Source organism: Ricinus communis, chromosome 10, assembly GCF_019578655.1.
Source record: "Ricinus communis isolate WT05 ecotype wild-type chromosome 10, ASM1957865v1, whole genome shotgun sequence".
Taxonomy (NCBI): Eukaryota; Viridiplantae; Streptophyta; class Magnoliopsida; order Malpighiales; family Euphorbiaceae; genus Ricinus; species Ricinus communis.
In genome coordinates this window covers 20,443,049-20,470,882 of record NC_063265.1, presented here as the reverse complement: position 1 = coordinate 20,470,882, position 27,834 = coordinate 20,443,049, and the positions used below count along the sequence as shown (strand labels likewise).

Here is a 27,834-nt window from a genome sequence, read left to right as displayed (position 1 = left end):
CTGGCTATCACAGAAAACAACTGCCTCTTCTTGTTGCATACCAAGCTCCAGGAGCAATCTAGTCAACCATAATAGCTCCTTGCCAGCTTCGGTGGCTACAATGTATTCTGCTTCTGTAGTCGACAAAGCACACATTTCTGCAGTTTGGATTGCCATGATACGGCTCCCCCTGCAAAAGTAAACACATAACTCGAAATAGACTTTCTATGATCCAGATCACCAGCCATATCAGCATCTGTGTAGCCTTCTAGCACAGATTCACATTTTCCAAAACTCAAACATAATTTGGAGGTGCCTCTTAGGTATCTAAGGATCCACTTCACTGCTTCCCAATGTTGTTTTCTAGGATTAAGGAGAAATCTGCTTACCACACCAACTGCATGAGCTATATCTAGCCTAGTGCAAACCATCGCATACATCAAACTCCCTACTGCTGAGGAGTATGGCACACTTGACATTTCATCCTTTTCTTTCTCTGTAGATGGACACAGTTTCTTGCTCAATTTCAAATGGCTAGGAAGTGTACAACTTACTTCCTTTGCTCCTTTCATGTTAAATCTCTCAAGCACCCTTCCAATGTACTTCTCCTATGATAACCAAAGTTTCTTGGCCTTTCTGTCACGGGTAATCTGCATGCCCAATATCTGGTGCGCTTGGCCCATATTCTTCATGTCAAATGACTTGGACATCTCCTTCTTCAACATGGCTATCATCTGAGCATCTTGTCCTGTAATTAACATATCATCAACATAAAGTAAGAGGATTAAAAATTTCTCATTAGAAAATCTTTTGAAGTAAACACATGGATCTGCCTTGGTTCTCTGATACTCATGACTCATCATGAAAGAGTCGAACTTCTTGTACCACTGTCTCGGAGCTTGTTTCAATCCGTACAGACTCTTCTTCAATTTGCAGACCATGTTCTCTTTTCCTTTTACTTCAAATCGCTTTGGTTGCACCATATAGATCTCTTACTCCAAGTCACCATGAAGAAAGGCAGTTTTCACGTCAAGTTATTCAAGCTCAAGGTCCAAACCAGCTACTAGACCTAACACTGTACGGATGGAAGTCATCTTCACCACTGGTGAGAAAATCTCTTCAAAATCGATACCTTGCTTTTGCCCAAAACCCTTCACTACCAATCGGGCTTTATACTTCACAAGCTCTCCATTACCATCTCTTTTTAGCTTGAACACCCATTTGTTCCTTAATGTCTTTTGGCCCTTAGGAAGCTCCACCAGCTCATATGTTCCATTTTCTTCCAATGACTGCATCTCGTCCTTCATTGCATCATGCCACTTAGCCTTGTCTTTATGAGCTTATGCCTCCTGAAAACTATTTGGTTCTCCTTCTTCTGTCAATAAGATATACTCTGAAGAAGAGTATCTTTTAGAATGTTGGTGCTCTCTTTCAGACCTTCTTACTTGGAGCTCTTCTGGCTCCCCTTGATGATGTTGCTTCCCCTACTCAGGAGCATCATAAATGACCTCATCATCATCATCACTACCAATCATGTCAGAGGTTTCCTCAGAGGCTTCTTCATTATGTTCATCTTCATCTGTTGTTGCTAGCTGTCCAGGTGAAGGGACTGGTGTGAGTTCTATGGACTCACCAGCTCTCTCCGACTTCTTATCGATTTTCTGATCTATCCCTATTTGGTCTTCATAGAATACAACATCTCTGCACCTTATAATTTTCTTTTTTTCTGGATCCCATAACCTATATCCAAATTCCTCGTTTCCATACCCAAGAAAAATACATGGAGTTGCTTTATCATCTAACTTGGATCTGTACTCCTTTGGAATATGCACATATGCTTTGCATCCAAACACCCTTAGATGAGAGTATGTCACATTCTTCTTGGACCATACTCTTTCTGGTATCTCAAACTTCAAAGGAACAAATGGTGACCTGTTTATGAGGTAGCAAGCGGTGCAAGCTGCTTCTCCCCAAAACTGTTTCGGCAACTTTGCCATCTTCAGCATACATTTAACCTTCTCTACAATGGTGCGATTTATTCTCTCAGCTACACCATTGTTCTATGGGGTTCCAAGTACTGACTTCTCATATCGGATTCCATATTGTGCACAATATGCTTTGAACTCCTTGGAGGTATACTCTCCTTCGTTGTGAGAACGGAGGCATTTCAACTTTTTGTCTGTCTCCCTTTTTACCATGACATGAAACTCTTAAAAGCATTTGAGCACCTGGTCCTTCGTTCTTAGAAAATAAACCCACACCTTTCTAGATGCATCATCAATAAAGGTCAGAAAATATCGATTGCTAACCAAAGACTCCACCTCAAAGGGACCACACACATCAGAGTAAACCAAATCTAGCACCTTATGTTTTCTTTTTGATATTTTACTAAAAGAGACTCGATGTTGCTTACCAAATAGACAATAGTCGCATGGATCTAGAACCTTATCTTTGGTCGAAGGGATGTGTGACTTCCTCGTCAAGATTTGTAATCCTTTCTCACTCATGTGACCAAGGCGTTGATGCCACAGATTTAGAGAATTTTCAGCTTGTACTGCATTTAACCCATTCTTGAGCACCTTTGCATGGGTTCTGTATAGGGAGTGCCACGACTTCCCTTTTGCTAAAACCATTGATCCTTTGTTGAGCTTCCATTCTCCACCTCCTAGGTAATGCTTGAATCCATCTTTGTCTAATGCATCACCAGATATCAGATTTTAGGTGTAAATCAGGAATATGCCGCACATCTTTCAATGTTAACCGACATCCTATATCTGTCTGCAGACAAATGTTACCAATACCCATGATGCTCGAGTGACTAGTGTTACCCATCTTCACTGTACCAAAGTCTCCAGCTTTGTAAGTCATGAAGAACTCTTTATTTGGGGTAGCATGATAGCAAGCACCTATATCAACTATCCACTCGACTCTGTGGTGACCTTCCACATGTAGACATTGCTCCTCTTCACAAGAGAGAATCACTACATCATCTGCAGTTAATGTGGCTGTGGTGTTCTTGTTGTCATCCTCTTTCTTCGAATTTTTTCCCTCATTCTGTAGTCTTTTCCAAGCTTTACAATTTCTCTTCATGTGACCTTCTTTACCACAATGGTAGCATTGTCTTTCCTTAGACTTTGACCTGCCTTTGGACTTGCTACGGCCTCTTGATTGTTGTCTGTATTCAGCTCTCCCCCTATTCTCTGTGACAAGGGCTTGTGCACCATTTGTATCAGTTGACTTTCTTCTTGTCTCCTCGTTGAACAAGCTACTAGTAACTGTACTCATAGTGACCACACTATTGGGAGCTGCATTACTAATTGTCACAACCAAGGTCTCCCAACTGTCGGGTAATGATCCCAAAAGCAACAAAGCCTATAACTCATCTTTTAAGGTCATCTTCATCGTTGACAATTGATTTATCAGGCTCTGGAACTCGTTTAAATGCTCAGCAACACTTGTACCTTCTCTGAATTTTAGATTCACCAGTTTTCGGATCAGAAACGCCTTGTTAGCTGCAATTCTCTGTTCATACAGTGATCCAGCTTCTTCCACAACTTATATGCGCTCGTCTCACTCCCTACATGGTGGTATACGCTGTCATCAAGCCATTGTCTGATTGTGCCGACCACCTTTCGATTCAATTTAGCCCAATCAACAACGGCCACATCTTTCGGCTTTGCACTATCTCCCTCAACTGGTTCATACAAATCCTTGCAGTGAAGGATATCCTCCATTTTGGATTTCCATATCTGCCAGTTGTTTGTCAACTTGATCATGGTGCTACTACCTTCCATCTCAACCAACAAAAGCACTCTCAAAAGAAACCAGGCTCTGATACCACTTGTTGTTGTTTTTGTCTTTCAATAACAAATAAGAGAAATGCAATTGGGTAATCAACTAATAAAAAAATGGATAAATGAGTACCGTACCGATTGGTACCAAAGGTTCAATGTTCAAGTGCACAAGCCAAAATAAATCAATAATTAAGCACAATCACATAAGAGACACCAAATTTACATGGAAAAATCCCTCTCAACTTGGAGGGAAAAAAAAACCACGAGGCACACCAGCAAGCTTTCACTATACCAACAAAATGGGTACAATTGTTCTTCTCAAGTTTTGGCCCTAAACTTGAGATATATACTTGCTAATAGAGAGATAATACAAGAGATAACACATTATGAAAATACCCACTTTAAAATTCCAATTTCATCCAAATCAAAGCAAATCCTAGATTTGAGAAAACTAAGAAATACTCTTCTTACCAACTGGGAGAGACTCAATCAAGGCAATGAGATCAAAGAGATCGTATTTCTCTTCGTTTTCTTCTTCTTCACCACCTTCTATTTCTCTCTCTTTCTTTCTCTCTTTTTCTTCTTTTTTTTTTGGCCCTGTCGCACACCCACACATTGAAAAAAAAAAGAGAAGGGGTTTTCTTCTTCTTATTTTTTTTTCTTCTTCCTTTGCCAAGTTATTTTTGGACTGGACCCTACGAGGCCCAACACCAACAGATTTATTTTGTGAACACAGTGCAATTAGAGAAGAAAAGCTGCACTTATTGTTCTTTAGACATAATAGGCATATACCTTGTCCTTATAGCTTATGTGCAATATATCAACAGAGGTTTAACAATTGAGTATATGTCTGAACATTGGTATAAGAAAAAAAATGTTTGAAGGCATACTCTTATATAATACAACTTGTTAAAAGGGATACATTATGGAAGAAAACTGACCATCCAACGTTACAGCCCTTAGACTTTAAAAAGAAAGATGACAGATCACAAAGATGTTAAAGGAAATACCTTAAGGAGCCAAAAGAATAGTGGCAAGCTATCTAGAAGAGGCACACCTATGGTATGCAACAAGTGCAACTGGATTGATCATAATAAAACAGGATGCAAAAATGAAAAAGAAATTAGAGGATCTCAGTCTCGTACAAACTAAATTTTTGAGATAAAAAGTTACTTTATATTACTAAACTTGTGATTTTTAGTAACAAGTTACTTTAAAAAATATGTATGAAGTGTGATTTTTTTAAAAATATGTCAACTGAAAAAAGGGCCACTTCTAGCATGGATCCGGAAAGCGAGCCAATATATAAGTCCATTCGAATGAGAATTAAAGCAAAGAATTCTAAAGCTAATAAAAACCATCCAGAGGGTTATGAAGGAATAATTAGACCTCCCAAAACCAGAAAACTCACAAGGCTCCAACTGGCATAGTTTTTAATGTAGGATGGGCAACTATTGATGTAAGATACTGATTTTTAATTTACTACTAAGTTTATACATATGGCTAAACTGGACTTTCTTTTATTTGGATGACAGAGTGGACTATTTATTAAGAAATTCACAAAAGCCAAATAATTACTAAGGGAGTAATAAAGAAAAGGATTAATGAAGCCTCCTCAAACATATCAAGGTAGTTCCATATATGAAAGATTTCATTCACCAGGTCTTAAATGGGATGATATTCCATCAATTGTAACTAAGCATCTATAAGCACAAGCACAAAAAAAAAAAAAAAAATGCAAAAGAGAACTGTCATTCATTCTTCTCAATGCAATAATGTGACTTTAGCATCCCAAGGATTGCAATCAGAAACAAATTCACCATAAAGACCTTGACAGATGTGGTTTATTATTTTGGAACTTTTTGGTATATATGACATATAACCTATATAATTTAGATTTTCTGGTATAAAATTTGTTTTTTTTTTTTTTTTTTTGTATATACATGAATTTTGCTCCTTTTTGATACAGGTTCACAGCATATTTAGTTTACACATTTGGGTATAGCTTTTTGGTACATATTTTGAGTATATTTGTTGGAAAAAGATGTGTATTTTATGACAAATAAAGTCATTTTCTTGATACATGCTATATAATCTATTTATCAAATATTTGGTTACTCAATTACATTTGAGAAGTTATCTTTATTTACTCAATTTTTCAAATTTTAAATTTTAGAGCAAACTTTGTATGATTACATATTATTGTGTAAGAGAACTCATAGTCTAATGCATCTGCATAACCTCAAACAATTATCATTTGGGTTCCATTCATTTAAGGGTTATACAATCTAACTGTCTTATACAAATAAAAACACCTACTATGTTGTATTAGTTAGCTTACATAAACTTTAAATAACAAATCCAACTAACCATAATCACTAAAAATAACATCCCAGAAGATATCAACATAATTTTCATTCCCCAAACATATTTAACATTTCACCCATTCTCTTTTTTCAAATAATAAATTCTCCTCTTCAAATTGTTGCATTCCATATCCAAATTGTATACAATGTCCTTTAAATACATTTCATCACAGTCTGTATATATATTTGAGGCAAACTTTATTGACTCCCTTTCTTCAATCGATCAACCTCATTTATGAAGTCAACAAAGACTTGTTTTACTCTTTATAGAAAGTCACAATCATACAAAAAAATGGGTTGCACTTTGGAACCTAACTAAACACCGAAACCAAATAACTAATTAAAATTATAACTCTCAACAACCCTAATAAATTTTTAAGAATAATTAGCACATATTCTACCTTATTATAATATTTTCCATGCCCATAAAAAATCTCTTGCTTGAATTGTCTTGTGTCCATGTGATTCTCTTAGACACCCTTTTTTGTATAAAAGTAAATCATTTGCTTGTGGATCATTTGTCTTTAACAAAAGCAAACAACGAGAGTCTCTGTCCTTCACCTCATGCGTGCTGCATATGATGATAAGGAGCTTGAGGAGGGCATTAATCTCGTACCAAATATTTTCAATTTGCTAATATGTTATAAATTCTAATTTAAAATTTGAATTTTTTTTAGAGATGTTAAAAAAGAAGAAAGAAAGAGAAATGAGGACTTGCTTTTTATTGTTTTAATTTATTATGTATTTAAAATTCTTTTTACATCATCTGTTATATATTTGATTATATTAAAAAAGGTGTGGTACTCATGTGTTCGTGTCAGCTAAGAAAGTGGATATATTGATCAAAAGTGGCAAATGGGTGACTAGATTGGCCAGGTTTTGGAAAGCATAGGTAAATTGTCAATCGGTGCCAAGTTCAGGGGTTAAATTGGCCTTAAAATCATAAAACATGTGGTGCGAACAAGAATTTGCAGCCTTTTTCTCTCTGTGCTGAGTTTGCATAGGAGAAGGCAGAGATTATTCATCTCAAGCGTGACAGCAGCGTCCCTTTCGCAAGTGTTGTCAACAAACATCGCCCTCCACGTCACGTCGCTGCTATCTCTTTCTCTCTCTCTACACTCACAGAAACAGAACGAAACAAAAAAAAACCCCAGCAATTGCAGTTGTCTCTCTCAAATTTCAAAACCTTAACAGAGACACACGCTCAGCAAAAGTTTAGCAAAAGCAAAAGCAAAAGGCCACTTCTCTCTCTCTCTCTCTCAGGTAAATTTCATTTTCGTACGATTAAGTGTTTGCCTTGTTATTTATAATCTGAAATGAAAAATCAATTTCTGATAATTATTATGCTCTGTTTGCTCCTAGCCTTTTGCTTTCTATAATGTACTGTTTTGATAAAATTTCAGTAAAGTAGTACGTGGTTTAACGTATTTTCATTGAATGCGACAATTAGCAAATAATAGCTAAATTGCAATAAAAACGTTAGCAACTGATGACGTGGTAGTTGTAGAAGTTGGAAGAACAGTGGCTATTATGTATGTGCTGCATCAGAACGTCTTAATAGTATTTTGCATATTTGACTGTTATTTGGTAATGGGCCTATTCACGAGGTACTAAAGTAAGGAAAAAAACACGTACCCAAAGTGAAAATAGGTTAAACCACCTTGTAGCTTAACGAAGTTGTCCTTTAAAAATATTCATTCGTTTTGCTTCACATGAAAAAAGAATAACGAAGGCACTTAGAATAAGAAATTACTGGGTTAACATGCTTTTTTAACCATGTGATGTGAGATGATATATATTTATTTTTTTAGCTTAGTGAGTACTTGCTAAATGATTGAATGTAATGAAATGTCATGGCAATTTGTAATAGAATGATGAATAAGAAATCTGTATGATTAGATTTTGATTATGATTTGTTGTTATGGTGTATAAAATATTGAGCTTAGGTCTTTCTTAGATTAGTTGAACGTTCTGTTTATAGTTCTATGAAGATGACCATCAAAAGAATACGGGTAACTTGATAAACTCGATAAGCTCATTTCTATAGAACCTCAATATTCAAGCTAAAGATTCATTATCTTGCTTGAACATGGTATGATCATCTATCATGTTCCAGATTTCTCCTCGGACAATCTTTTCATGGGAACTCATCACAAAACTAGCGGTTGTCATGACTAATTAATTTTTTATAAAATAAAAAAAATCAAAAAACAGAACTGACTAAAGTCATGGCAATTAGAGAGGAATAATTATACATTTAGTCATTACAGAACTATTCATATAATAAGTTATTACAGCTATCATTACTCATACTTTATTAAGATTACAATGATATTTAGTCCACTTGGATGTGCTAAACCTATTTTTGCTGCCCACAAGCTTTTATGGAAGGGATAGCATGGCGGTGGTTCCTCTAGCAAGCTCCCCGGGAATTAATATTCCTGTCTTGGTAGGGGAAAGAAATTTCATCTACTTCCTGTGTCTCCTTCTCTACTAGGAAGTTCTTTGCTTCAATGAGTTCTAATGATGTCTTGCTTTAAAAGGAGCATTGCCTAATCCCATGCGTTACACATGTGAAGTTACAATTGGAGTTAATTAGTATTTACAATATGTTCTCCAGGCTCCAGAAGGCCCTTTATTATTTTTTATTTGCAAATTTATAATATGTGGTTTGTAGATGTTTAGAAGAAAAGACTGCCCCTCTCCTTTTTGAATGTGTTGCTTGTGGCACATGTGTTTTCAGAAATTGTTGAATTTGCAGCCTGTGTTTCATGTTTTGTGGTCATGCTATTTAGTAAAACTATTTGTCACATCATATGTAGTAAGTTGAATATTACATCAGCTGCTGTTTCAATCGGTTTTAACAGAAAATTGCCAAGGCTTTTATTGCCTAGAGAAGGAAGAACAACATCTATTGGTGGAAAACCTTTATGCACTATGGAGCATGAATCACTTGATGTATCACATGGTACTAACTTATGTACTACTTACTAGACTAGTTATGACTTTCCTGCTGCTTTAATCGCAATTCTGAAGCTTTTCCATCACTTTCAGAATCAATTATGATTTTATTTGTCAGCTTAGGGGTCATTTCGAGATTTTGAATGGCAGTTATGGTGCATGTCTCATGTAGTGGAATATTGTAAAACACATTGGGGCTGTAGACAAGCTTCTGGAACGTATCAAAACCTTAATAAATGGCTTTTTATTTATTTTATTTAGACAATGGAAGAAGGAATTGTGCAAAAGTTGAACTTTCTAGGATATTAAGTGAATTACCTTAGGATCAGCCTGCTGTGCAATCTTACTTTCTAATATTTTGTGTATACTATTATGCATGATTTAAGTGATACCTTTGCTTCTTCTGCATCCTTTTGTTATAATGCAATACAAGCTGTGTCTAGAATTTTCACCATGTGGGGTAATGTGGTTAGGGGAGTGAGAGGTTACTACTACTTCTGTGAAGTCGTTCCCTTTGCATGATGTTTTAACTTTTATAATTAAGGAAACAAGGTCTTGATGCTGCAACGAAAGGATAATAAATGATGTCATAGTACAAGTGATGATTTTTGTTCCAACTTTGAAACATAGGTCAAACATATACACCTGTATGCTGATTCTGGATTAAGTTCTCTGTGTTTGAAGTGATATCTTTACTTCTAATGGTGACTTTGTTAGTTAAGAAATATGTAAACGGATTAAACTGAAAGCACCTGTTCACATGAGTGTATCGTTCTCATGTCTGAAGCAAGCACACCTTTTATCTTAATGATTAGTGCCATATTTAGTTACCACATCAAAATGCAAAATTAAAAATGAAAAAAAGCCTTTTTTGCTTTTTCCCTCTTTCGGCAACATGAAATATGATATCATTCTTCTCAACAGATGACCTTTTTTATCAATTGAAACAGGGCCTAAGCTTTCTTGTACACGAAGGCTATTGGACCTTGAATTAGAAAATGAGTTATTTAGGCCAATTATATGAGAGCCAACATTCTGGAATATAATCATTAGTCAATCCTCCTTTATTTGCCAAAATAGTGGTTAAACATACTTGTTATATCTAACATCATTTCAATGCAAAGTGCATTTTAAACCAGAAAAAACAGACAGCTAAAATGGGGAGAAGGAATAATTTGAGATTTTTAAAATTATTAATTTGCTGTATGATTATCCAGGCCTGTGGAAACTATATACTGATAAGTCAGGAAATCATCAAAAAATTGATTGCTTTTTATCATGATCATATGTAATGATCTCTTAATGTGAGCTGATTCAAAGACTATTTACCTAATAGTCGTTCTCTTTCCTTAAACAGCTGGAGTTGTTTAACATGACATATAGCTAACATAATCAATTGAGTTATTATGTTAGAATATTCATGTTCTCTTTTGGTTGTTTTTTTTTTGTTTTCAAAATTGTCATCATTTCTATCTGAAAGCTGCTTGTGAGAATAGAAAGTGCCTAGATTTTTTCAAGTTTTTAAGCTCCTCTAGAACTGTTCATAATGGTTCTACTTTTAGAGTACAGCAATCATACACTTGGAACTTGGCTGGATAAGCATATTGTTTGATACATGTAATAGACTTTAAACTTCTCTTTTGTGCATGACCAAAATTTGGTATGGATGCTGAAGCTAAAAACTTCGTATTTTTTCTGAGAACGTTTGTTATTATATTGCTATTTTCTAACATGGAATCTCTTTTTATTATTGTTCATATTTATGCTTGAATTCCTTTATCAAAATATAGTTTTCCTAAGCCTTGAATACCTCAGATGCTGATGGAAACAATGCATGGAAAGAAGCAACTGAATCTGATCATAATAGTACAAAAGATGTTCCACTTCCCAGTTTTCCAGGTAATAACAAAAACGTTAATGTAATTAACTGGAAAGTTGGGGAAATAGTTCCCCAAAATGTACCTGCTGATGCGGAGACATCTGGGGAAGTAAATATGGAGGCTTCCATAACAACTGATGACGTTATAAGAGCTGGAGGCTTTGGAGCTAGAGACGATATAAATAGCTTTCTTCCTGTTGCAAGTGATTCAACTGACTTCGAAGCAACTGTCCTTGATGCCAGATACTATGAAGAACCGCAGGGAGAAATATCCAGACCCGGTCTTGGCTGGAAGGAACCAGCACAAGGAAAATAGCTTGTGTCGATCCTAATGCCGTGAGTGTTGCAGTCAACTTTTACTGGCTTCTTTTATTTTAACACTTTGCTATAAGCTTGTCCCATGTTGCTGTATGTCCGGGTTTTATTTATCAGAGTTCTTTGTTTATCTGGTACAGTGTAGGACCAATAGGTGGTTTCTCCTTCCCTGTTAAGATGACTAAATTAAATATAGATTTCTCTCTGTATGATATGCTTAAAACATTCACTACAATGTTAATGCTGTAAGTCCTTTTCATAATGGTTTCGTACTTTAAATTTTCAACTTAATTAATAACATCAATTGGTCTACAAATTTTTGTAATTCTGTAGTGCAAACTCAACAATATACGGGGACTTGTAATAATTTACAGTTTTAGGCATTATGGTTCCTTATCTTTCAAGCGCACTTTTTGTATTTTATGGCTTACTTGAGTATCTGACATCATTTAGAGGCTATCGCCTTTTAAAGATTCTTTGGCCAGGAGCTAGGATTGCTAAAGGATCATAAGTTGATTTTCTCTGTACGAAAACTTCCCACTGAGGGCCAAAGTGGGCTTGCCATTCTTCTTGGGAGCTGTAATGAGGCAAATATTGCTTAACTCCAAGATTAGCCTTGGAGCAGAAATCTAGAATTCTTTTGTTTCGGGCTAAGATGTGTGGCAAGCTATCTTTGCCTGTGGAAGATGGCACTGCAGAAGATAGAAACCCCACTAGATAGAATATATCTTCTTCTGGGGTGATTAAAGATGTTTTATTGTTCCACCTGCGATGTGAAATAGAGGTAAATTGATAACAGAACATCTTAGAATTGTGATGAGGAAATTTATTATAATTCATTGTTCAAATTACTTGGACTGGTTAACTGGATAGATGAGAATAGGACCATTGCTACTATCTGTAAGAATGTTGCCAAAGACCTCTTTAGCGAACGCAGAAATGTTGCTTTTTGGGATTAGAAGATTCATCCATGGGTGTGGAACTTCCCATAAACCTTCTGCTCGGAGCTTCATCTCAGACACATGTACTCTATCCAGGAATTCCACGTAAGAAACTTCTGACAGGAAAAGTGTGGATGGAATATAACTTAGTCCTGACAATAGGTCCTCGGTTTTCTGTGTTAGAGCATGAAGGTTAGAGACTAGGAATTTGAACCAAGTGAATACATTAAGCTAAAATAGAAATGTTGGATGATAGTTTGATGTCTTACCTGGTTCATTATATCAAAATCTTCAGGATTGAAGTACTTGGCAATTTCCAGACAGTAAAGAGTTCTACCATCTGAAATGAATTGGCTAGCCTGTAGTGGGTCTTTGGGATTAAAGGAAGACCTCCAGTTGTTGAGGAGACCGGTTCTGTTTATTATTACAAATCCTTCAATATAGTCGAAAGAATTCTCTGATGCTATTAAATGCTCTTGGTCATTGGAGAATTTGGAGAACTCAGCGTACAAGACTCTGATCCATCTCACCTGTCAAAAATTAGAAATGACATTATAGCCTGTGGTTATTGGATCAGGCCGCCTGCTCCAAGTATCAGGCTTGTGGGGAGTAAAAATGGTAATGCATATTACCCTCTTAGGTGCTCGTTCAAGAGATATCCTAGCCCGGGTGATTATGCCAAACTGTCCCAGTCCTCCAAGGGCACCATAAAAAAGATCTGCGTTCAGCTGCTCTGAGCAGGTAAGTACTTCTCCCTTGCCTGTGCTCAGAAAACCCAAATAATACAATTAAATACACAATTTAGCTTCTGTAATTGAGATTGGCTTTGAGACTTGTCAAAAATATGAATTATATTCTTATTCCGTCTACACTTCTTTTGCTGAAATGTTCAGTTTGGTTTAGAAGCATAGCTTTCAAATTATGGTGTGCAGGTGGTAAGATTGTCATTTCATTATGAAATGATAAAAAATGACTAGATTGCCCTTGCCATTATGCAGAGATGACAAATTTAACGCCTTTTTTGTGATCTTGAGCAACGTACTCTGCAACATTGTATTCCAAAATATACCTGTGACTATCTCCAGCTGGTAAACATTGTTGATCTGGGGTCCATGTTGGAATGCCTGTCCACTTATTCCAGCATTTGATAAGGTGCCCCCAACTGTGAGATGTAGGTAGTCTGTCCAAGATTTTGGTGCAAGCCCATATTTCAGAGTTTCATGCAGAACATTTATCCACAACTCACCACCTGACACGTCCACATGGAGTGGCTCCCCCATATGAATCCGCATCTCCGGACCCTGGAGCGATTCCATGTTGATCACTATACCTTGATGAGCTTGTGCTTGACCTTGCAGAGAGTGACCATGGCCTCTGGCAGCAACTGTAATCTCGGAACTGGAACCTATATTGAAAATATATTTCATCATGGAAGCAATATCAGACGCTGATTTTGGATACAGAACTGCTGATGGTAAGAAATGGTATCTGTTTCCAAAGTCCTTAGCTGCATATTCAATATTATCAAAGCTGAAGTAACCATCTAGATTTAGTGTTTGTGGTGAGGGGGTGTTGGAGGAACTCTTATAAGATAGGACATTTGAGCTTGCAAAAGATTGGTTAGAACAAAGGTATGTGTTCTCAGGTATAGAGCACAAGAACAAGATCATAAAAAATCTGAGGAATATGTTTTTTTTTTTTTGGAGAAAGGCAGAAGGTGGTGACTCCATTTTGTCTCACACGCTCATGCAGAGAGAGAGAGAGAGAGAGAGAGAGAGAGAGAGAGATTGTGTATGTTCTTCGTGAGGGTCTTAGAAGGAGAGGTGTGGAAGAGGTTATGGAAACGGAAGGTGAGAAGACAATTTAAAGGGGAAGGTTTTGGGCGGCATAGTCAAATAAACAGAGTCAGATATTCTGTGGTGAGTCTATATTATTATGAATGGTCCCTATACTTTGTCTTATGGGTGTGTATGTGTGTTCAGGATTTTGCTTTGGCCCTGCTTTTTAGCTTCCAAAGTGGAGTGGATAAAAGTCACAAGAAAGTGAAAACACTCCTCACAAACCTCATCTTCTTCTTGTTTTCTTTCTAACATTTTCCTTTTCTTTTCTCCTCTCTCAGAGTCTGTCTTGCTTACAACACACTGTTTTTTACTACTTCAAGCCATTAAAAACTGTTCCCAAAGTGATCAATTTGCTTTCATGGTCTATTGCCTGCTCTGTTTGTAGTTTTTAACTTTCCCTTTTCTGTGCTTTTGAAAAATGGGGGTCAGCTTATGTATGTGATATTTGTGCATGCACTGTTGCCAGTTTTTAGTGTACCAAATTAGATGATTGATTTTCCAGTATCAATGGGCCGGCCCCTACTAACACATCGTTTGCTGCTAGAGCCGAGTGGTCATAACATGGGACCCTGGTCACGTGATATTCACGCAGTCTTTGCTCATAGAAATCTTTTTTCCTTTGCCTTTTTGACAGTGCACTGATTATAGTATGCCAACTAACTTCAGTTTCAGTATTTTGTTACATCAGTAGTACGAACTGAAGAACAACTTGTTTTCAGTTTGGAGTCTGCTGTTGTCTGTCTTTGGTCGGTTTAGCATGTTTCTAATTGTTAGCCTTTAGCCCTCCAACTGCTCTTCGTTGTGGCGCGAAAGCGCTAATAACCAGCCACAACTGCTAATCCAAACTATCTCTAGTTCTGTTAGACTTTCTTTTACTGACCCTTTTGGCTCCAAATTTACTTGATGAATATGCAATAAGAGTTATGATGAAGTTCCCTCTTTGGAGAGTTATCTCCGCTAGTATTATTAGCTCTGCAATCTTTGATGTTTAGGATGTAGGGGCCAGGGTGTGCTTGGCTGTGCATAGGAGAATAGAGAAGCTGAGGAAAGTGGACACTGGGATTGATAATTTGAACAAGGGAAACACTAAAAAGGTCAACCTATCAGCTTAGATTAGGTTGGAGTCTTACAAATGATTCTTTTATTCTAATGGCATAATCTTTTCCTTTTTTCATAAAATTGTGGGCTTAAGGAAACCACTGTTATTCAAAATATTGCCCCTTTTCTTGCTTCTGCTATTGCTAACCTAATGAGCATCCATTTGAAATCAGCAGCTCCTATAGGGGGCGGGGCGCGAAAAAGAGAAAAAAATAAGGAAAAAATAAAAGCTTAGTCATCAAACATTCTACAGAAAGAATGATAAGTAATTTTATTAATGAGCTGAGATGTTTCTTTGCTTGCTATGCTTTCTCACTTGTGTTCTGATAAGTGCCTTGTCCCAATTATTGGGTTTAGTGACTGAATAAATTAGTATGCAATCTCAGCCTGTGAACTAAAGTCAAATTTTCATAATTAGCAATAAAAATTGCAAGGACTTGGATAGTGCTTTAGTTGTGGAAGTTGATATTCTTGTTGGACTCCAAAGGCATGTTGTTAGATAACTATACAATTGGGATATAGCTATATCTTTTTGTTCTCCCTAATAATGATAGTAAAAGTGGTCTTTCTTTGGAGAGAATAGAAAAGGAAATTGAATGGTGTAGTGATGTGAAATTAGGTTAAGATCCTAATTTGATGGTCTCGTCTCCCTCTTTGGTTTTAATAAAATGGAGAATGAATAGTTCTTGCACTTCACACTAATTTGTTTAGGGTGTTCATGAAGCAACAATATCAAATTTTTAACCTTATTGTGATAATAGTATTCTAAGTTAAATCCCAACATTTGGCCAAGAATTTAATTAGAAACTTAATATAAAATAAACTATGGTTAAGAACTTTTGCAAGGAAGACATACTATTTGATATGTAGTAAAAATATGTCAGTGTGATAGTTTTGCAATTTCTATGAGGTGGGTATGATGGCAAAAATAGGTCAGTTTCTTATCTGATGATGAATCAAATTGTACTAGTTAAAAAAATTGTTGTCATTGCCTTCTATGACAATGATAGAGCTAAATTTCATTTCTATTCTGTCATTGTCTTTTGACACAAGAGAACTTTAAAAAACAAAAGAGAGTGGAGTTAATTTTATGACTCCAAGTCTAGAAAAAAACACTGGGAGTACAATTATTTCTTGCTTTAGTAAAACCCAACAGTTCTTTTGTGGGGGTGTTTGCCCCCCCTCCCCTATACCCTTAGAGCACATAGAAATTCCAACGGTGAAAAGTATGTTTGTGAATGACAAAAATTTTCTAAGGACACTGCATTCATGTATTACTAACTTGTAATTCAACTACTACAGCTTTCCATCTGGGTGTCTCAGTATTGAAAGGTAGCCACTTTTTTCCTAGTGAAAATAACAGAACAGCAAGGGCCTAGTAAATGCTTTTTATCCTACATCACAAATCTAGTTTATTACGTTTGGAGCTAGGGATCTCAATTTGATGTGGTCTGTTCTTTTTGTCATAGTCTACTACAAATGTAGCTTAGCTTTTCTGCGAGGAGATAAACTTTTTGTCACTGAACATAAGATCAGCTGTTGTGGCAGAAGGTTATCTGCTGAAAAGTTTCCATTACCTTTCAACTCTCTTTTAATTTTAGTCTTATTTTCACCTTCTTCTGAAGATCTTGATGTGCAAATGTATATGTCTATTTTATATATGAGTTAGTTCTGCTGTAGAGGCTTGTATACACTAGTTACTTGAGAGCTTAGACCTCTACTTTTTAGCTGTGTTTTTTGAAGTACAAATACAAGTTACATAACTTGTATCAGATGTATCTTTGGAATTCACCATGTACAGACAAATTTGATAGCTGCCAGGGTCCTATTAGCTTGGGAACAAAGTCCCTAATAGTGCAGGTTCACACAGATGACTCTTGTGTATCTGATTCCATTGCTTGTTGAGCTTCCCATTCTCATCCAATCTGATTGTTGGTGTATGAGAAAAGTCCTACATGAAAATCAACATGCACTTACTTAACTAATGCAATGCTATTATTTCCATTGTAGTATGTGGAATATAGGAAACCTGCTTGCATTGAAATTTCTGATGGATCAAACTTTTTACATGTTCTACTTTGTTTTCCACTTGTTCCAAGTTGATGTTTTGTAATTATTGTCTGAATGACTATCTGTACTGAGTCTGGAAACTTGAAAGGTAATGATTCTGCAATGGCTAAAAATAGAAAATTGTACTTCCACTAAATTTCTGACTATATCACAAATTTCGAATCACATAAACTCATCTTTTTAAACTTATTTCAATTCTATTATGCATTTATTTCCTTCTTCATTTACTAACATTGTGATTCTAGTCTCAGAAGAAAACATTTATAAATATAATGATGACGTTGTCAGAATGGAAAAAAATAAAAGCATCATCGACAATTTTCTCTCATCTTATGTATCACTCCTTACATTAATAAGGTCGTGTTTGATTCCGGGTGAAGGCACTCTTTATGTTGATTTGATGTTAGTACTTTCAGTTTCATGTCACGAGTAATTAGGGTTCAAAGTCTCTTTCTAGTCGATTTTAAACAAATTTAAAAGGTACAATACATTATCTAACATACGTATTTTTATCAAATAGTTAACAAATACTTTATATTTTACAATTTATGCATCGGATATCTCTTTATTAAATTGATAATGTCAGCAGACATCTCCACTTATTTTATTAAATTGATAACATATAGCACGATATCGATATCATGTTATAAATATTTTGAGTCTTTAAATTTGTTAATTTACTTACAACCTTTAGTTATACTTTTTCACCAATTATCCAAATTCTTGAATAATATATTAATTTTATTTTTTATTAAAAATAAAACTTTTATGATATAAATGTCGTGTGACAGTACATACTGACTCAGTATCATGTATTCATATTTAAAAAAGGTCAAAAGCACGTGTGTAATCCTCTTGCGCTTAGAAAGATAAAAAAAAGTTGATACATGCTCGTGTATCATTCGAAATATTCTTACAAATTCTTACAATTTCTTAATATTTTTTTTTTAAAACTTCATAATTTGTCTAATATTGTTTTAGCTCCTATAAATATTTGTTGATATTTTATATTATATTTTTTGTCCATGTACCTCTTTTTTGAAGAATATATAATTTAGATGTATAATTTTAAATAATATGTGTTTATACTCAAAAAGAGACAACAATCGCATATAACAAATTTATTAATAATTTAGATTAATTTTATAATAAGTATAAAATTGTACATCATCAAAATGTTCTCGTTTTATTATTATTATTATAGATTCTCATACATTTACTTCTTCTCATATGATATTTAAATATTATAAAATAATGCATTTATTATATATATTATCTTATATCGTAATTTATGAAAATTCGAAAACTCTTGATAAGATGTTTAAGAATTTTTAGTTATATTATCAGAGTTTCAGTGTAATTATAACATATATTGTTCAACTTTGTACATCTAAAGAAAATGTAACTTTCAAATTGTTCAAGAGGGTCAAAAAGATTCTTAATAAAAATTAGGGAATACAAAAATTATCATAAGGGACAAAACTAATATCTTATAAATTTTTAAAAATATATTAGAGTCAAAAATATGTTTTACAATAGGAATTTAAAAGGTTATTTAGAATTTGATTTTTATTTTTATTTTTTAATAGATACATATTGCATACACGCCACATCAATAAGAAGGTGTTTATGTATAATTAATTTGACAAGTAGAGGTTTCTAATTGATAAATCGTAAAATAAAGAGTGGCATATGATTATTTTATAAAATACAAATGTCTAATGATTTATTTTGCCAATTTGAAACTTAGTTTTTCTAATTGATAAAATTTGAAAGTTTATGACAACATTAGAAACTTTATTAAAGATTCGTGGTCATATTTTGTGGGATGTCATCGAATCCGCTCGTTTAAGGTTGGAATAGGAATGGAAATGAGAATGAGAATAGAAATTATTATATTTTATATGTTGTTTGGTTAAATATAGAGTGCAAATTAAATATATTTATCAGTGATATTAAAAATAATATTTAAAATAGTTAAAAAATTAACAATATTTAATTTATAATTATTATATGTAATAAATATATAAAAATTATTATGTCATGTGTATAATGACTATTTATAATTAATTTGACTAATCTCATTTCGATTTTAAAATAATTTCTGATGGATCAAAATCTCTCATTCCGATTCATCAACTAAACTAACCCTAAATGTAGTTCTTTCACTTTAACATGATAGGTCTTCATCACTTTAATATTGTTTCTCTTTTATTGGCTTCACAAATGGGGGATGCATTTTTTTAATTGGCTAACGTAAATCTATGACTGCTTATTTAAATTCTGCAAAATTAATTGTTTGGTCCAAATGCACGGTTTAGTGTTGGATGAAAATAGTTAGGAAAAATGCATTATTATTATTTTTATCAATTTTTTTTAATATTTTTATTTATTCACATCATCGAGTCATTTCAACTTTACTTTTATTAGTATTAGATGTTCTTCTAAAATGTGTATCACACGCTCTGTTAATAAAAAATATAATTACTTTTTTTTTTGAGTTTTTTTTATTAAACATTTTCTATCTATGTTCTTATTTTTTAAATATTGACTTATACTTTTAATTTTTTTATAAAATTAAATACTTGAAATTTAGTATTTAAGACTTAATTAACTATAAATAATAATAATAATTTATTACAATATGATTTAACTTATTATTTTAATGAAAAGATTCATAGAACTACTTCAACCACAAATCTAGGCATGTTTTCTTTAGTCAGAAACGCAAGCAAGTTCTTTTTATTGGAATAGTACTTGAGAGTTTACTACTTTGTACGGCTCAATATTTATGTACAATTCTTTTTAGTTCTTATAAATAATAATTTGATTGATGATTTTAAAATTAAATTATAGTTACATATTCTAAGTAAAGTTTATAATGAGTTGATCTTTTAAAATATTAACTCAATAAATCTATTAACTTTTGTGATGTCATATTAACAAAGATGTTCGAAATAATTAAAGACTTAACTAGTAAAATATAAAATATAAGGACTTACTCAATAAATTTAAAAACTACATGGATCTATATCTCAGTCTCTGCCCTGTATATATCCTTCCAATTGAGAAATGATGCAATGCTTATAAAAATAAAAGATAATATGCATTTTTAAGCTCTTTAATTTTTTTAATTTTATTTTATTGAGCCATTTAATTTTTATTTTATTCCATTAAGTTTTGTACTTTTATGTTTGCTTGTATTGGGGATTTAATGGTCTTTAATCAAGGCAAAAATAATAGTACAATAGAACAAACAAAAGTCTCATGAAATATATATAAAAAGTTCTTAATAAAATTATAAATAAATGTGCAAGTGCTCAATAAAATAAATTAAAATCTTAAAGATTCAATGAAATAAAATAGAAAAGTTGAGGGTTTAATAATATGTTTTGCCAAAATAAAAGTGCAATAATACAATGTTAAAGAATGGATAGAATAAAAATGCAAGGAAAACTATCAAAAACAATAAAGATGTAGAGGTTAAAGATGCATTCTTCTAAAGAAAATACAATAATAGTTTGAGCCTAAAAACATTATCTTTACCACTATTTTGGAAAAAAATGGGAGTAAGGTAAGGTGAGGTTAGATTTTATAAAATAAATGGAGGTAAATTTTAGAAGGTAAGATAGAGTTTTAACAAGAAAAAAATATTTTATGATTTGCTGCTTTTACACTTAAGGGACTGTGATATTTTCCATGATAAAGAAGTAACATGTGATTTAATTTTTTATATTTTTATTATCTTACAAACTAATATTTTTAGATTTCTATGATTTAATATTAGTATAATACTCATTTTTGATAATAAAATCACTTATTAAGTGATTTAACATATAACTAACTATATTAAATTCATGCTAAATAAAATTGACATATATTTTTAAATTTTATTAGGAATAAAATAAAATTATAATATTTTTCAAAGTATTCTGATAATAGATTTGATGATAAATCACCTATAAAATAATTTATTATTAATATAGATATTATAATATTAATTTGTAAGATAGTATATATGTAAGAAAACTGAATCACATTATATTTCTTTGTCATGAAAAGAATTACAATTCTCTGAGTGCAAAACTGTTTAACTATAAGATATATTTTTATACTGTTCCATTAGTTTTGCTTTGTTTAGGAATTATATATAGTAAATAAAGGTTTTAGAAGGTGATATAGAGTTTTTTAATCTATACCCTCATCAATGAATTGATTTGATGGGTTGAGATCTGAAGAAATTTAGCTAAATAAACGAATGAAATAAATTGATGATTATCTCCTAGGGGAAGGGTAAAATCCTTTTTGTGATTTAGACCGAAGAGTTGTAAAATAATAGATAATATACAAAATATATCTGGTATTGACTTGAATTTAGTGGTTTAATTATTAATATTGTGAGGTGGAAACTTAACCGGATTTAGATTCGATACAATAATAAAATATAATTCATTAGAGTATTAATTTATATTGTTTGCAAAAATTATTAAAGTAAAAAAAAGAGCATATAATGATTATTCTTTAACTGATAAAAATAGTAGTTTAAGTTAATAAAAATTTATCAACTTCTATAAATTTTATTCGGAAAATAAAATTTATAAAATCATTTTTAGATTTATGAACTCTGCAAATATCAATATTTTTAAAAATTTAAAATGTACACACCCTCCTTAATATCTCTTAAAAAAAATAATTTATACTTTTCTTTTAAAATAGTAAACATTTCACTTTTATTTATCGCAATTCTTACCCAATCATTTGTTATATAAGAGTTTTGTGAAACACTCTCTCAATGTTTTAAGCTTAAAAATAATATTATAAAATATTACATATTATATTAAATCAACTAAAACTAAAATAAATAAAAATGAGTTTTATAGCATTATTCTCCTTTTAGCGTCACGTATGCTAGGCTACGTTCTTTCTGTCTTTGTCTTTAGTTTTAGTTGGCGATTTTGAAATGCTATTTTGAACAATTTTTGTTTGTATTACTCATTTTCGCTCTAGTATGTAATTACACAAATAATATCCTTCTTTTCTTTTTACCCTTTTACAATTTAATCAAATTTAATTAATATTTTTATATATGACAAAAATTTACTTAACTTTTATTAAATTATAATATATTATTAAGTTGATTATTAAATCAGAAAAATTATAACTTATTATACTAACTTAGTGAAAATTATTATTCGTTGATAAATTTATCACTACAAGGCCGAAGATGGATGCGAAGAATATTATAATTTAATAAAAATTAAGTTGCAAAGCCACGTTGAAGACCCTTCTTTGTGAAAACATCTAAATAAAAAATTATAGTTGCCCTTTCAAAATAAATATTATAATTTACTATTTCAACTTTTATTTCAGTTGGCACAATCACTTCAACTCTATTCTATGTATCTGAGAAATGATAAACTATATGGTACTCTATGATTCACAATACTAAATTGCAATTAATCAAAACCCATGTGATAGAAAACCAAATAAAATGTTGAATTATTGAAGGAATAACCAAGTTATCAAAAGAATTATTTATAAAATTAAAAGAAAAATCTCAAAGACTCTACTTTTTCAATGTCATACCGTATCAAACTGTTAGACCCGAAATTCATACCAAATTATTTTTAAATTAGAATGATTCGTATGCAAAATTTTACATTTGGATTCAGATTCAAAAATCCGCATTTGAAGTTCTTTTTACTTTGATTCTATCAAAGAATTTTCAATCTGAATTTCCTGAACCATTCTCACTTGTGAATATAATATGCTAGCTCAATTTGGAAAACCTTGTATATTTTATCTTATTATAGGAAAAAGGAGTTGGAGTTCATGATATTCAATAATCAGAACCAAACGTAAAACAGAATACTTCTTTCAGCAGGATCATTCTAAGTTCACCAAGCTAAAATCTTACCAGCCTGTCTTAAATATTAATCTTGAGCCCTACCCCCATTCCATGATTAATGTTTAATTTAAAAACAATGATAATAATGATAAAATCGATTTTCATGTTTAAATAATGTTTACATATTAAATGTGTGATAATTTTTACATAGTCATAATGAAGCCTGGAATGAGTTTATTTATTTATTTTTTTTTTTTTAAAGTTTTGAATATGATCAAATCTTTTAGATTTTAAAAACTAATAATTATTACCCATAAAAGCTAAACACTAAAGTTAAAGTTAAGGTATGTGGAAAAGTATTTCTTTTTCTTTCTTTCTTTTTGGTGGGTTTTCTTAATTTATTTTTAAGAAAAAAAAAAGAGTCCAGACACTTGAATAATTTACACATCATAGTATCATACTTAGCACTAACTATATGTGTCCTAGTAAACAAAGTGTATTTGCATCATCACATATTTTATTGTTAAGACAAAGTGCAACCAATTTTGTTGTCTTGTATAATCAATTTCCATGTTGTGATGATGAAACTCGATATTACTTTGCTTTCGCTTAGATCAAGACAAAAATTGTTATCATTATTAGGATCTGGCATAATTTCTTTGCTCACCATATAGGAGGAAGAATGTTGAACCATTTTCCAAGACTTATAATTCGGTCTGAAAATCCCCCAAAATATAAAACATAAAAATGCATGAAATATTTAAAATTCAATTAAGATATTGATTAAACAATAGTTACATGCTTACTAGTAGGAGACCAACCAATGAAATAGAGACACCAAGTTAGGCCAATGATATCCACTTAGTGCCTGACACATTGATAACCATTAAGAGAGCACCACATTGATTAGAGCCGTTTCAATTGGCTTTTACAAATCATTAATGGTTAATTATTTAGTGTTTGAAATTTTAAGTTGGAGATCTTTCCTCTTTAAATGTAAAATGTATTTCAAACTTTATAAACAGTTTCTCCCCTCCTCTCTAACACATTAATGCCAAATTATATTTACTACTTAGAAAGTAATTGGCTTTTATGAGGTGGTGAAAGCCAATTACCAGACAGAAACATGCATATTTCTTTAGTTAGTCTAAGAAATTAATGTAATTATAAACTTGATTTGAGACTCTTGTTTCTTTGTGATAATTTCATTGGCCAATTCTCTGTGGATTTGCTTAAACCATAACCTAGTTAAAGATAAGATATTGTAATCCTTAATAAGAAAAGATAAAAATATTATAAAAGGATCCCATCAAGTGTCTTGCTTTAGGAGTGAGCAAAATCAAAATTAAAATTAAAAAAGAAATTGATTCGGATTCTATTTAATTTTAAATTTAAACGTATTAAAATAATTTTAGTTCGGTTCAATTAGGTTTTAATTAAAAATATTTTTAGTTTAATCAAAGTGAACTGAATTGTAATATTTATTTATCAAAGTATTTTTTAGAAAAAGTATATGAAATTATTATTTCCAAATCAATTAAAATATTATTGTTAAAGATTATACATGGCAATGAAGAGGCGATGGGAGATGAATGTATTCTAAAAGTATGGAAAGGAGTTGAAAGGAAAATATTGTTGTGTTTGGTTACATAAAAATAATTATTATAAAAAAGAAAGAAGAATTAATTAATTTTAAATTTTTTTATTACAGTAATAGAAATAAAAAATAATAATTAGTTAGAGTTTAATCTCTTCTATGAGTTAAAACTTTTAACACTTTCAATTGAGATATAATCAATTTCAACTTCTACAAGAGGAATGAAGGAGAATCATTCCCCTTCAACTCCTTTATCCTTTTAAAAAATCTTATTTACCAAATACAATTCAAATTAATTCTCTATCTATTTTTTTCATATCCCCTTAAATTATCCACAATCTCTATATTTGAGATATTTGAAGTATATCCATAAAGTATTATCAATCTCTTCATTATTATTATTATTATTATTATTATTATATTACTTGACAATTTGGATTGAATTATAGTAAGAATGAGTTCTGCCAATCTAAAATATTCTGAGAATTTTATGTGCACAACACAAAAATTAAGTTTATAATAAAATGCAGTAATACCAATGTACTTTAATTGAAAGTTATTAATTAATTTAGAGATTGAAGCACTATAAGAAAAGAGTATGTATTATAGACAAAAATGTCTTATCATAACATAAATATCTTATTCTTTTTAGTTGTTTTTAGTTTCTCCAACTTTTTGTGAGTATTTGTGTTGGGTTATTAACAGTCCCCCACATATGTGTCCATATAATATAAAATCTGATGATTACCAATTACTAACAAAATTAGGAATTCATCAGATTCAATTAATTATTTATGAAATTAAAAATTATGATAATACTATTGATACTAAAGATATTTTACTCAATTTAGAAAAATATAAATTTTTAATAAATAGTATATCTTGATCATAAGAATGATTGAGAAATACATATAATAAGGTGAATCTCACCTGCCAGCTTATATTCGGTGACTTTGTAAAGCCATAAATTGACTCTAGAAATGTCCTTAAACGAATTAAATTGAGTAAAAATCAGGATAAAAGAATTTTGGACTACATTCAAAAGATTCATAAATCTTTATACAAGGAAGATAAAAAGAACAAAAAAAACACTATAATTCATAATTCTATACGCCAATCTTATTATTGAATAAACACAAACATAAAACACAAATAATAAGAGATTGGTTGAATAGCAATAAAGAAAAGAGGAATGAAAGAAAGATGAAAAAGGAGCGAAGCCAAAAAAAGAAAGCTAAAAAGAGAAGCTCCACCATCAACCATTAAAACCGATGGCAGGGCCCTAAACTTTAAAAGAAAATTTAGGGTTTTTTGAGCTGTTTCATAGAGAGAGGCACGAGGTATTTTGTTGATATAATTTCTTTTTAAAGAATTAGTTTAAAAAAAAATTCAAAAGTGGTTTTATACATATTATTTAATTATTAGAAACAATTGCAATCTTCACTGTACAGACTCATATTATATTTTTGCTCTTGCTATATAATACAGTTTCTCTCTATTTTTTACACTAATATATATATATTTTTTTTTAATCTTTGAAACTAGGCCAAGAGACGTTGTCGGAATTGCCCGGTTAAGTTGGACAACATTGACTCACTTTCTTTCCCGAAAGGGGACCGCTCCTACATCTGCAAAACGGTCGGCACTTTTCATCATTCTCTGCTAGTTTCAGTATCGGAGTACTTTGTTGTACCATCCATTCTGATGTGATTGATTTCTATTCAAAATCTTTGTCTTTTTTATAATTTTTAATAATTTATTAATAAAATAATATAATACTCGGATATAATTATTTAAGAATTTAATTGGATCATATTTAGTGCAGGTAAAAAAAAACTGATGGTATGTAACTTGCTTCCATTTTGAACTCATTTATCATATTTAAATTTGTTGGCCGTGGTCGTTGATGGTGCCTTTCGGCTCATGTTGCTTACTTTTAAAATGTTTATTTATAATTATCCTAAATTACTTAAATTATTTAATACATTCAAAAATCCATACATTGTCCCAAATTATTGGAATGTGTTTAATGAAAAATTGTTGTTTCTGTTTCTATTATTTTATATTTATGACATTTGCATGGCTTTTTGACAGTTAAATCATGTAAATAAAAAGAAAGAAAGAGAAACCATTTTTACTGAATTTATTTTAATTCTTTTTTTATTCTCAGCAGCTGTCGGCAATTTTATATTGTGCCCAAATTTCATAGATTTACGATAATCATTTTCTTTCCTCTTAGTTTGGCAAAGCGGTTAGATGGCAGCTAATAGCTCTTCAGTTTCTAACAGTTATGTTAATATATTTTGGTTAGATTTTTTGAATAATATCTAGTAATTATTAGAACAACTAATAGCTTCATTTTATAAAAGTTAAGTGGAGCTTTTTATCAATAAATTTTATATTTAAAATGAATAGACTAAATTAATATTTTTATTATTTTTTAATATTAATCTATAGTAACTTAATTTAAATTTTCTTAAAAAATGATAAATAGATTTTTCTTATATCTCTTATAAATACTCATTCAAATTTTTTTAAACAATTGAAATAAAATATTTTTATTTTTTTCTTTTCTTTATAAAATAAAATAATATATAATACCATGTTTAATATCTATACTTATTAATATAAAAACTATTTACTATATAAATGAAGATTTTAGTATATATATTATGTTTAATATATAATTGATATGTCTTATTAAAATTATAGTATTATATTACATATTATTGAAAATAAATTTTTAATTTGATGTCTATATTAGTCAATAAGCATATAAATAGTAACAATTAGAAAAGATTTTATCAAATACAATTATCAATTAGCTATCAGTCATCAACTATCGTCTATTAGTTACCAACAACAGCTTAGCCAAACAGGTCTTAAAATTGTATTGTTGGATAATCTATGTTTGAATTTATCATCTTAATATCTAAGCCAACAAAATTAATTACACTAGAGTATTAATAGATTAGAAAGGTTCCAACACAATAATAGTTGGTAATGGTAGTTTTTCCATGTTTTGATTAACATTTTATACATTAATTAAATTTTGGTAAACATGTCAATTCATTTTATATCAATTTACAATACTAAAAATGTTTTTTATATTTTAAATTTAATATTTATTTATTTTTTATTATAT

General features: G+C 31.5%; 2 protein-coding genes across 2 annotated transcripts; one reads left to right on the top strand and one right to left on the bottom strand.

Annotated features, from left to right (window-relative positions):
• Positions 1-7,082: 7,082 nt before the first annotated feature.
• On the top strand, positions 7,083-11,556 carry LOC8259347. Its single transcript, XM_015728507.3, has 3 exons — positions 7,083-7,402; positions 9,007-9,107; positions 10,916-11,556. The coding sequence occupies exons 2-3, from the start codon at positions 9,077-9,079 to the stop codon at positions 11,293-11,295; spliced, it is 411 nt and encodes a 136-aa protein (XP_015583993.1). The 5' UTR covers positions 7,083-7,402; positions 9,007-9,076; the 3' UTR covers positions 11,296-11,556.
• Positions 11,557-11,704: 148 nt separating this feature from the next.
• Positions 11,705-14,225, bottom strand: LOC8259348 (cytokinin dehydrogenase 1). Its single transcript, XM_002534412.3, has 5 exons — positions 13,305-14,225; positions 12,868-12,995; positions 12,505-12,765; positions 12,147-12,409; positions 11,705-12,060 (listed from the first exon to the last, which is right to left on the bottom strand). The coding sequence occupies exons 1-5, from the start codon at positions 13,963-13,965 to the stop codon at positions 11,751-11,753; spliced, it is 1,623 nt and encodes a 540-aa protein (XP_002534458.2). The 5' UTR covers positions 13,966-14,225; the 3' UTR covers positions 11,705-11,750.
• Positions 14,226-27,834: the final 13,609 nt, after the last annotated feature.